Genomic DNA, 11,707 nt, shown 5'->3' with positions numbered 1-11,707 from the left:
TGGGTACCCCCCGTTGCGGCCTAGTGGCTGTCTTGGGCATGCATGGGTACCCCCTGTTGCAGCCTAGTGGCTGTCTTGGGCATGCATGGGTACCCTCTGTTGCGGCCTAGTGGCTGTCTTGAGCATGCATCTCCCTGCTGTGGATCTGGCCCAGCCTTTTACTTCAGACCTGTATTACTGCAAAGTCATCGGTGCCTGCCATAGGTCACTCCCCTTCATACTGTCCTCCATAAAATCCCAGGGCTCATCCCACCTGCAGAGGCCACGCCAAGGGACCCCTCACGCATTTCTGCTGCAGCTCAGAGACTGCATGGCAGCCACAGCTGCCTCGCACTCCAATGGGCAGTTGCAACCCCAGCCTACACACCCACACCTCTATATTGTCCCCTCAGTCTCCAGGGTTCCACTTGGTACCCACCTGGTTTGTGAACCCCTCTACCGCAGCCAGGGACTCAGAAGGGCACAGTACCTATCTGTAGGCCTCTCCTCACAGGGCTGACTCAGCGAGGAGCCAGTCTGAAGACTTCTGCTGGGACTCTTGGGGAAGAGGCTGGCTGAGCAGGTTGCTATCAGGGACCATGTCGTAACCAGAGTCCACCCAAGAAAGGATGCAACTTAAGAGGCAACAAAACCAAAAAGGCCTGAGTCAGAATTCCTGCTACCTTTCGTTCTCTGAGCCCCTGGAACCAGCTGTACCTGAAGCTGTCTGACCTTCAAGCTCCAGTCACAGACAACACGTGTGCCTTTCTCTCACTCCTTCAACATGTAACTTGACTTCATGACACTATACGCCCCCAAATCAGGTCCTAACCCTGTCCCTCTAAAGATGACTTCTTCCTTATTCTCTCCCCAGATTCTAGTCCTTCAGAAGCAGCTGGTCCAGACGCATCAGCTGTCGGCTAGGCACAGATCTCTCAGGCTGGAACTCAGCTGCCTGTCAGTTCACCTCCTTTGCAGGGTGACTAACGAGGCCACTGGGGACTCGGTCTCACTTGCTACCTATGGATGTGCCCGCAGCTCTTCCCTGACCCTCTCCTCCCTCCGCCAGCCACAGGAAAGTTGCACCTTGGAAGCTCTGCCAGCTGCTGGCATTGCAGGCCCATCTGGGGGACTCTGAGCCCCGCCTGGGGTTATCTGTGTGACACCCACTGCACCCGCCATCTCCCTGCCCTGGGCCTCCTGACGGCTCCATCCACGGACAGGGAGGCCTCCGGCGCTTGCTGCATGCCTCTGCCTTCTTGTTTGCATCTTCAGGGCATGGGAAACTCACAACCCACGTGGCCTTTAGCCACTCTGAGGAAGGACTTAGTGTCACCCCATGGTCAGTTCTGAGAGGGCCTGGGTACTTCTTAGCAGCCCCAGCAGGTGAGTGTCCTCGGGGTCACCTTCCCCCTTCCCTGTCACAGGCTGCCTCAGGAGTCACCTCTCAAGCGTAGGTTTTGCTGGAAGCCTTGATCACAAGCTCTTCCTGAGAGATAAGTGAGGACAATGTCTCACTGCTGGGATAGTCTCTCCCCTCCAGTGTGGATATACTGGGGCTCAGTCCTTCCCTTCCCTTCTTTTCTCTTCTTTCCGTAACAGGGTTTCTCCTACGTAGTCCTGCCTGTCCTGGAACTCTCTCCGTGACCAGGCTGGCCTCGAACTCACAGATATCTGCCTGCCTCTGCCTCTCGAGTGCTAGGATTAAAGGTGTGTGCCACCATTTCCCCGGCTAGTCCTTCCCTTCTATATGAGGTCCTAAACTCCTGAGACTCCCCCCCAGCCCCCCCACACCTGTCAATCTCTCAGGTGCACACAAACTCCTCTCCCTGAGGAGCCTGCAGGCCTGGTCCCAACTTCCACCCGGACCGCTGGCCAGCCCCTCACTCCCCTTCACTGCACACCAGCCACCTTCACCATGAGGCCTCCTTGTCCCTGAGGCTCCTCCCGCCACAGGGCCTTTGCACAGGTCATTCTTCCCGCCTGGAACTCATTCCCCCTCCTCCTCTATCCTTACTCCTGTCAATCCCCTCCTGGAAAAGCCCCGAGCCCATCCCAGACAAACCTACAGGGCAGAAGGAAGAAAATGACCTCCGCGTACTGTGGCACATGAGCACGCGTGCGCGCGCACACACACACACACACACACAATAAAGAAATGTTAAAATCATCTGTATGGCCGGGCGGTGGTGGCGCATGCCTTTAATCCCAGCACTCGGGAGGCAGAGGCAGGCGGATCTCTGTGAGTTCGAGGCCAGCCTGGTCTACAAGAGCTAGTTCCAGGACAGGCTCCAAAGCCACAGAGAAACCCTGTCCCCAAAAAAAAAAAACAAAAAAAAAAAAAATCATCTGTATGTAATTCACATATCACAGTATCTACCCTTCAAAGAATAAAGTTCAGGGAGTTTCAGCATATTCTCAGGTGTGCAACCACCACCACTTTTCCCTCCTCCCCAAAGAAGCCCTATGCCCATTAGCCATTCCCCACTGCCCTAGTCCCTACGCCGCCCATCTGCACTCTGGCCTGGATCTGCCCAATCCGGAATCTTAGAGACACAGGAGATACACAGCACGTGGCCTTCCGAGTCTGGCCTATCCTCACTCATCAAGACCTATGATTCAAGGTTCACCTATGGGGTCGGGCATGCTCGTCTTGTGACTCAGGCTTTTTCAGGGCTGAGTCATATTCTGTGGTGTGGACTATGCATGTTCGGCCACATTTCCGTTCTCACTTCCTGTCAGACCCGATGAGTAATGCTACTGTGAGCATGTGGGTCATTTTCTTCCTGGGTTTTATTTTTACCTTTGAGACAGGGTCTCACACAGCTCAGGTTAGTAAAGAATTTGATGCACAGTCTAAGATCATCTTAAATTTAAACAATTTCTTCTTTCTTTCTTTTTTTTTTTTTTTTGGTTTTTTGAAACAGGGTTTCTCTGTAGCTTTGGTGCCTGTCCTGGAACTAGCTCTTGTAGACCAGGCTGGCCTCGAACTCACAGAGATACGCCTGCCTCTGCCTCCTGAGCGCTAGGATTCCAGGTATGAGCCACTGAGTCAGCTTGCACGTTTGTTTTTTAAATGTGTATACAGGTGTTTGAATGTGCGCATGTGTACACATGGATGCAGGTTTTCACGGAGGACAGAGAGAGCAACAGATGCCCCGGAAAAGTCAGAAGCAGTTGTGAGCCTCCAAACGTGGGGGCTTAGGAGCTGAACCAGGGTCCTTTGAAAAAGCAGCAAGTGCTCTTAACTGCTGAGCCATCTCTCCAGGCTCCTGTCAGGTTTTTACGTGGACACGTGTTCAGTTCTCTTGGGTATCCATCTAGAACTTCCAGTCCCTATAAACGCATGCTCCATGGGACAGTAGCCAGGGCTGCGCAATCCTTAACATCCCATCCTCTGTGCCTGCTACAGTCACTCGAATGGATGAATGAATGAATGAATGATGAATGAAGCTCAGCCATCATCACTGAACTGCATGCCCTCTGGGATGCTGGAGACCAGGGATTCAGGTCCAGCTCTGCCCATGCCCAGTTGGTGTCCTCAGGCCAGGATCTCTTTCTCTTTCCCTCTTTCTCTCTTGGTGCCTCCTGCCTTCTTAGATACAATGGGGAAAACAAGGCAGTTCTTTCTACATGGGGCCAGCCCACAACTCGGGTTCCCACACACCTCACACCAGCTTGCTGCTCACCTCGGCCTCCTCCTCCTCCCCGTTCTGGCTGTGCTCGCCCTGCAGCCTCTCCTTCAGCTTCCCGAGTTCTGCCCGAAGGCTGCCCATCTCCTGCTCCTTGGTCTGCAGATCTGCCTCAAGCTCCACCTTCTGCTCAATTAAGGCCTTCCCCTGGGCCTCCACCACCGTGACCCGGTGCCGAAGGTCATGGTTGATCTTCATTAGCCTCGTCTGCTGCTGCTGCAGCTGTGGAGAGAAAGAGGCATTTAGTGAGGCTGCCACGGACAGCAGGAAACCACGGATGGCAGGAAACCATGGACGGCAGAAAACCACGGACGACTGTAAACCACAGACCACAGTAAACCATGGAGGACAGGAAAACATGAATGAAAGGAAACCATGGACAACAGGAAATCACAGGCGACAGTAACCCACAGACGACAGTAACCCACAGACGGCAGGAAACCAAGGATGACAGGAAACCACAGATGACAGGAAACCATGGACGAGGAACCCAAGGACGACAGGAACCCACGGATGACAGTAACCCACAGATGACAGGAAACCATGGACAACAGGAAACCATGGATGACAGTAACCCAGGCTGTGTACAGCACAAGGGAAACCCTCTTTGAGTAGAGCATGTACATCATAAACACCTATCTTGTTTCTATTTTTTTTTTTTTTTTTTTTTTTTTTTTAGATTTTTTCGAGACAGGGTTTCTCTGTAGCTTTGGAACCTGTCCTGGCACTAGCTCTTGTAGACCAGGCTGGTCTCGAACTCACAGAGATCCGCCTGCCTCTGCCTCCAGAGTGCTGGGATTAAAGGCGTGCGCCACCATCGCCCGGCACTTGTTTCTATTTTTATGACTGTTGACAAGGAGTGATACACATGTGGGCTTCTTTTCAGATCTATTTTTTATACGGCTATGTGTTTTGCCAGTGTGTATATCTGTGCGCCACACACGTGTCTAGTGCCCATGAAGGCCAGAAGGTGTCAGATCTCCTGAGACCGCAGTTACAGTCACAACCTGTCATGTGGGTGCTGAGAGCTGAGCTCCACTCCTCTGGAAGAGCAGCGGATGTTCTTACTGTTGAGCCATCTCTCCAGCCCCACCCCCATGCTGCCATGAAGTAGGAAAGTGGGCTCAGATTGGCGTTGGTCACTTACAGCCTCAACGTCCTCATTCTTCAGGCCAAGCTCCCTGTCTTTGGCTCGGATCTCGTCCCTCTGCTTGTCCACCACTTCCTTCAGCCTCTTCATCACCTGCCGCTCCCGCTCTGACATGCCTGGGTGAAAGCGAGACTGGGAGGTGAGCCACCTCCCCTCGGCTTAAGCCCCCCATAGCCCTCCAAGCGGGCCAGGGCTCTCCCCAAAGCCTCTCGTGTACCCCGCACACACCCTGGGGCTGCTCCTGCCTTCAGTCTTGCCGAGCACATTCCTACCTCACCGTCTCTCCCTCTCTCTCCCCTCTTCCTTCTGACCTTGGGATCACCACACACAAGATTCCTCTCATTGGTCCCCTCTGCGTGATGGCTTTCCCCCCACCCAGAAACACTCCCACCCACTGCCTCACTTTCACAACACGTCCCCACACGTCATGACAGACATGACCCTGCACAGTGATCTACAGGTTAGCCTCCAAAGTTCACACTAACCCTGTAAGCCACGCTTGGCTGTGTGGCTCTGGCCTCTCTTCTGCCTCTGTTTCCAAATTCATAAAATGGGACGGGGGCAGCTTGGAGAATGGGTGGAGCCAACACACACACAATACCATTAGGACGCAGCATTTGGTGGGTGGCCAGGACAGGGGCTTCCCGCCATGACCCCAGCAGACCACGGCTAAGGCAGGAGAGTACTAAGCTGCAGCCCTCCCACATATAAGGTGCCTTTTAGGCATTTGGTGAAGCAGGGTGTGGTGGTACAAGCCATTAGTCTAAGCACTCTGGAGACAGAGGCAGGTAGATCTCTGTGAGTTCAAAGCCAGTCTGGTCTACAGAGCAAGTTCCAGGACAGCCAAGGCTAGTACACAGAAAAACTCTGTCTTGAAGAAACAACAAGAAGGGGGGCAGGGCGGGCTAGATGGAGAGCTGGCTCAGTGGTTCTCAGCACTTGCAGCTCTTGCAGAGGACCCAGGTTCAGCTCCCTGCACCCACACGGCGGCTCACAATCCTTACTCCAGTTCTAGGGATCCAGTGGTCTCTACTGACTGCCACAGCACCAGGCACACACAGGGTGCACAGACATACATGCAGGCAGACACACAAATAAATTAAAAGAAGCAACAAAAATGACTGAGTGGTCAGCTTTGCTTTGCTCCTGATGACAAAGTCACTCTCCCAGAGCCCGGGGCCACTGGCAGATCCATGAGTCCTCTGTACCTCTTCTATCCTACGCTGGACACTCAATTCACAGCCCTGTGTGCGAACAGCTCTCGGACTGGACAGATTCCCAAAGAGAGCCAGAGAGGGTTTCTGTTTTGTTTTGCTTTCATTTTTCCGAAAGAGAGTTTCTCTGTATAGCCCGGCTGTCCTGCCAATCCATCTATAGACCAGGCTGGCTTTGAACCTCTGCCTTCCGGGTGCTGGGATTAAAGGTGAGGACCACCACCTCCTGGCTACCACAGGGGATTTATTTTTATTTTATGTGCATTGGTGTTTTCCCTGCATGTATGTCTTTGTGAGAGTATCAGATCTTGGAGTTACAGACAGTTATGAGCTGCCATGTGGGTGCTAGGAATTGAACCTGGGTCCTTCTAGAAGTGCTCCTAACCGCTGAGTCACCTCTCCAGCCCCCAGAGGGGATTTTTTAACCTGTAAGGCGTCTGTGGAGCAATAGGACTCAGAAATCCAGAGGCCCACGTAGGGATAGGCCCTCTGAGAGCCCCTCCTCCTGCTAGCCTGCACAGAAATCTGACCCCTGCATGCACCTGAGAGCTACAGGAAATTATTGTAAGGTATGTTTATGCCCTGGAGCATTTGTTTAACTGTGTAAAGATGCATTGCTTTTGTTTATGCTGCATTTCTTTAACTCTGTGAAGTTGTGATTTTTTTTTTCTGTCTAAAATACCTGATGGTCTAAAAAAGCTGACCAGCCAATAGCGAGGCAGGAGACAGGCTAGACGGGGCTGGCAGGCTGGGAGAATAAATAGAAGAAGCAAGACCAGATGAAGGCCAGGAGAGAAGGAGAGGAGGACGTCAGGGGTCAGCTACACAGCCGGCCACAGAGTCAGAGTGAAAGTAAGGTATACGGAAGTAAGAGAAGGAGAAATTTCAGAGGCAAAAATAATTTAAAGCTAAGGAAAACTAGCTAGAAACAAGTCAAGGTAAGGCTGGGCCTTTATAAGTAATAATAAATCCATGTGTGATTTATTTGGGAGCTGGGTAGTAGACCCCCCCAAAAGTAAAAGAGCAAAAAGTAAAAAACAAGATTTTGGTGTTCCAACATGGGGCCAGAGTAAGAGAATTCACCTGAGTCCTCAGATGGCCCTTGGCCACGGCCCTGTTCCCCTGTCACTCTTGACTGGGACTCAAGGTCACCAGCACCTGCCCTCTTTATCCCAGGACACCGCCTGCCCCAGGCCTGTTCCTCTAGTAGGTGGGGAACACTTGGTCCCTGCTGTGTTCCCATGGTTTCCCCACAAAATAAAAATAACCCTGAAGGCAGCCTGGCATCTGCCTGCCTCTTTGCTAGGGCGGGGGCTGCGGGCTTGGAGAACACAGCCAGCTCCCCAGCTGGTCCTGTGGAAGCCAGGCACACTCGATGCTCAGGGTATCGTCTGTATATACCTTCCGCTGGTCCACACTGGTCAGCAGGGACTGGGATAGCTGCAAGGGCAGAGCTACACTCCCAGAGGAAAGGGGCCACAGGGAAAGCAGCTCAGAGCTGCTGAGACCTCTGAGACTCCACTAGAGTGGGTAGCGGGGTTCTCTGGGTGCATGGCAGGACTATCGTAGGCAAAAACCAAGATTATTTTTCCTAAATAAAATGATTACACAAACACCTGAAAGGTGTTCATAGAAGCCAAAAAGTAGTCACAACCTGAAAGTCCCACCTGTGGAGGATTGACAGACAGACATGGTGTCGAGGGGATGGCACAGTACGCAGCTGTGGAAAGAGACAGAAGCCACTGACATCACACAAAGGCAGACAGACTTATGAGAGAGGTACCACCACCGCTTTCTCCCTTTCAAACTGGGCAACAAAGGGATAGGACGGTCTGTGAGTCCGTCAAACGACATGGCACGTCAGTGCTGCGGCCAGCAGTTGGAGCTGTGTGGTCTGGCTCCAGAGACCATCTCCTCACAGTGACGCTCCGATTTCTAAGCCACCCAACACATTACCACAAAGCACACCCAGGAGAAGAGAATTCCAGACCTGGGTTCACTGTGTATTTTGTTTTTTTTTTCTTCAGTCCTTATCAGTACCCTATTTCATTTGTTTTTAATTTTATTATATTTGTGTGTGTGTGCGAGTCTCCATGTGTGTATCTCTGTGTGTGCGTGCACACATGTGTCACACTTACTTGTGGGGAGGCCAGAGGACAATGTGCAAGAGTCCACTCTCTCCCTTTACCACGTGGAACTTGGGGGTTAAACCCATGCTGTCAGGCTTAGCCAAAAGCTCTGTGACCACTGAGCCATCTCGCTGGCCCTTATCTGTTCTTTGTAAAAAAAAGTTTTTATTACTTTACTTTTTTTCAAGACAAGATTTCTCTGTGCAGCTCTGGCTGTCCTGAAACTCGCTGTGTAGACCAGGCTGGCCTCCTGTTTCTGCCTCCAGAGGGCTCAGATTACAGACATGGCCCACCACACCCAGTGTATGCAATGCTTGGGATCCAAGCCAGCACCTTGCCCATGCTTGGCCCAGCCCCAAACTTGATCCTCTCAAAGTTGTAACCCCAAATTCAAAGAGCCCCCATCCCAATCTACTCCTGTACATCAAACCAGAGGGTGGGGCTTCATGTGGGCAGCCAGGGGTTTACTCAGGATGAAAAGCCAGGCTGCAGCTAGGTGTAGTAGTGCACTTCTTTAATCCCAGAACTCAGAAGGCAAAGTTAGCTATCACAGTTTTCTGCCCTCCTACATGGTTCCTCTGGGCCCTAGGACACACTGGACAAGTCAGACCCTGGCCACTTGGAAGTTGGAACTGTGTTTTAGCACAGAGGGCATCGGCAGTAAATACATGAACAATAAATAGACGTCTAATTTTGATTTATGGCAGCTGACACTATGTGAAAGCTGAGACAGGGGCATGGAGTAGCAACCTGGGGTCTGGTCGTCGGATGGTCACAGCTCAGCCCTTATGAAGTGGCACATCGAGTCACAGTAGTGCCATGAACAAGTGGTACGTGCCAAGGCCCTGGCATGAGTATTTGCGGGAAACTTAGACGGCCCGGGTACGAGAAGATGGTCAAGGCTGAGGGGGCTGGAAATAAGGTCAGAGGAGACCAAGGCTGTGATTGTTTTGTTTTTGAGTTAGAGTTTCTCTGTGTAGCCTGACTGTCCTGGAACTAGCTCTTGTAGACCAGGCTGACCTCAAACTCAGAGATCCGCCTGTATTGTTCCAGAGTGCTGTGATTAAAGATGTACACCACATCTTGATTGTCTCAAGATGAATTTGCATCTTGAGACAGTCAAGATGCAAATTCACCTGCCCACTGGTGCCAAAGGCTGCGGTCTCTGAGCGGTTATGGGGATCACTGGGATGGGGGGGCTCACCTTCCTGCTTCTGGAACTCCTCCTCAGAGAAGCCCACATCCTTGTGGTTGAGGTTGGTCAACAGTTGCTTATTCTCCTCTTGCAGCTGGGCAATCTGAGACAGGAGGTCCTGCGCCTCGCCCCGCCACACATCCTCCACCAGCTCCAGCTCCTGTTGGGGCGGGGCGACAGCAGGGGTCACAGAAGGATCGGAGCCACCCAGGGTCTCACCTGCCCATCAGAGAACTGTTCTGTTTCTGGTACTTGGAGTCACCCCATTCCCCCAAGAGAGGCGGGTCTCCAGCAGGTGGCACACAGAGCCAGACAGGGCCTCTTCTGTTGACGTGCATGCTGAAGTCAGGAGGGCTCAGTCCAGGCCACACCTGTGTTCTTCGGCTGTGGGGACAAGCCATCCCCGGCTACACAGTCCTGACAATCCCCAGTCATTTCCTCAAGGTGCAGTGAGGCAGCGCCAGAGTTCCTCTGCTCTCTGGGACAGCCTGAGCAGCTTGCAACAATCACTCAGAGCCTCGGTTTCCCTCAGCTAGGGAACCAAAACTTCCAGGTTTGAAAGACAAGTAAGAGAGTTAGTGAGATCAGCCAGCTGTTTGTGTAGACCACGGCGGAGGCAGAAAGACGTCTTCAAGTTAGAGGTTAACCTGGACCATAAGAACACCCCAGAAAAAGCTATGATATTTTCAAAGGGACTGTGACAGTGTCTCGGAGGTTAAGAGGGTGAACTGCCCCGAAAGAGGATGCAAGTTTGCTTCCCAATACCTTTTTTTTTTTTTTTTTTGGTTTTTCGAGACAGGGTTTCTCTGTGGCTTTGGAGCCTGTCCTGGAACTAGCTCTGTAGACCAGGCTCCCAATACCTTTTGATCCCCTCCACAGGCGCCTTCATTCATGTGAATTTATTTTTATAGCCCCATACACCTGTGGGCTCAGCATTCAAGAAGCTGAGGCAGAACCGGGTGGTGGTGGTGCATTCCTTTAATCCCAGCACTTGGGAGGCAGAGGCAGGCGGAACTCTAGGTTTGAAGACAGCTTGGTCTACAGAGTGAGTTCAAGGATAGGCAGGGCTACACAGAGAAACCCTGTCTTGGGAAAAAAGGAGGAGAAGGAGAAAGAGGAGGAGGAGGAGAAGGAAGAAGAAGGAGGAGAAGGAGGAGAAAGAGAGAGAGAGAGAGAGAGAGAGAGAGAGAGAGAGAGAGAGAGAGAGAGAGAGAGAGAGAGAGAGAGAGAAAGAAAGAGAGAGAGACCCAGGAAAAAGAAGACAGGTCCACACCTACATGATCATGTATGCATACAGGTGCCTATTGCAGTGATTCTCAACCTTCCTAATGCCATGACCCTTTAATATAGTTCCTCATGTTGTGGTGACCTCCAAATATAACATTTTTGTGGCTATTTCATAACTGTAATTTTGCTAATGTTATGAATTATAAGGTAAATATTTGTGTTTTCGGGTCGTCTTAGGCAACCCCTGTGAAAGGGTCATTTGACACCCTCCCCCCAGGGTCATGATCCACAGGTTGAGAACTGCTGGTCTATAGCAATGCTGCAGAAGATCTCAGTCAGACTTTACCAGCCCAGAGGGCATAAATAAAACCAACCTATCCCTACAATGGGCTATATATGGACATAAAAAGGAAAGAAATGCAGCTAGCGCCATCCCCAGCTAAGAGAAGCCAGGTGTAAAAGGTCACACAGTCTGCGATCCAGACAGGGGGAACCTGGGGGTTCTGGCCAGAGCTCTGAGAGGCGCCAGGAGTGACGGTGAGCGTGCACAGGTTCCTCTTTTTTTAATTTATTTTTTATTTGTTTTTTAAAGATTTATTTATTTATTATATATACAGTGTTCAGCCTCCATGTATGCCTGAAGGCCAGAAGAGGGCACCAAATCTCATTACAGATGGCTGGGAGCCACCATGTGGTTGCTGGGAATTGAACTCAGGATGTCCGGAAGAGCAGTCAGTGCTCTTAACCTCTGAGCCATCTCTCCAGCCCCCACAGGTTCCTCTTCGAAGGCAATGCAAACATCCTCAACTTTACGATGGTGCTGCCTGGGCAACTGTGAACGTGGAAGCAACCACTCGGAGGCGTGAATGAGGCTGGGGAGCAGCATGGCTGTGGCTTTGGATAGAACCCAAGCTGAAGGACAGCAATATACATCCTGTCAACACAAGCTTGTTTGTTTGAGGTGCTGGGAATGGAACTAAGGGCCTCACACATGCTAGACAAGTATTCTCCTATTGAACAACAGCCATAGCCCTTCACTGAGGGATTCTAGGCAGAGGCTCTACACTGAGTCACACCCCAGCCCCTCACTGGGGGATTCAGGCAGGGGCTCTACCACTGAG

General features: G+C 51.7%; 1 protein-coding gene across 1 annotated transcript in view; it reads right to left on the bottom strand.

Annotated features, from left to right (window-relative positions):
• The window catches only part of Rilpl1 (Rab interacting lysosomal protein like 1), a 35,548-nt gene that overhangs the window by 17,207 nt on the left and 6,634 nt on the right, over positions 1-11,707 (bottom strand). Inside the window, exons 2-4 of the mRNA XM_005344378.2 lie at positions 9,369-9,519; positions 4,819-4,937; positions 3,669-3,893 (exon numbers count right to left, since the gene is read on the bottom strand). Coding sequence (XP_005344435.1) covers positions 3,669-3,893; positions 4,819-4,937; positions 9,369-9,519 — 495 coding nt within the window. The remainder of the gene's footprint in view (positions 1-3,668; positions 3,894-4,818; positions 4,938-9,368; positions 9,520-11,707) is intronic.

Source organism: Microtus ochrogaster, chromosome 2 (assembly GCF_000317375.1).
Source record: "Microtus ochrogaster isolate Prairie Vole_2 chromosome 2, MicOch1.0, whole genome shotgun sequence".
Taxonomy (NCBI): domain Eukaryota; kingdom Metazoa; phylum Chordata; class Mammalia; order Rodentia; family Cricetidae; genus Microtus; species Microtus ochrogaster.
The sequence above is the reverse complement of the archived record's forward strand: the minus strand, read 5'-3'. Positions and strand labels throughout refer to the sequence as shown.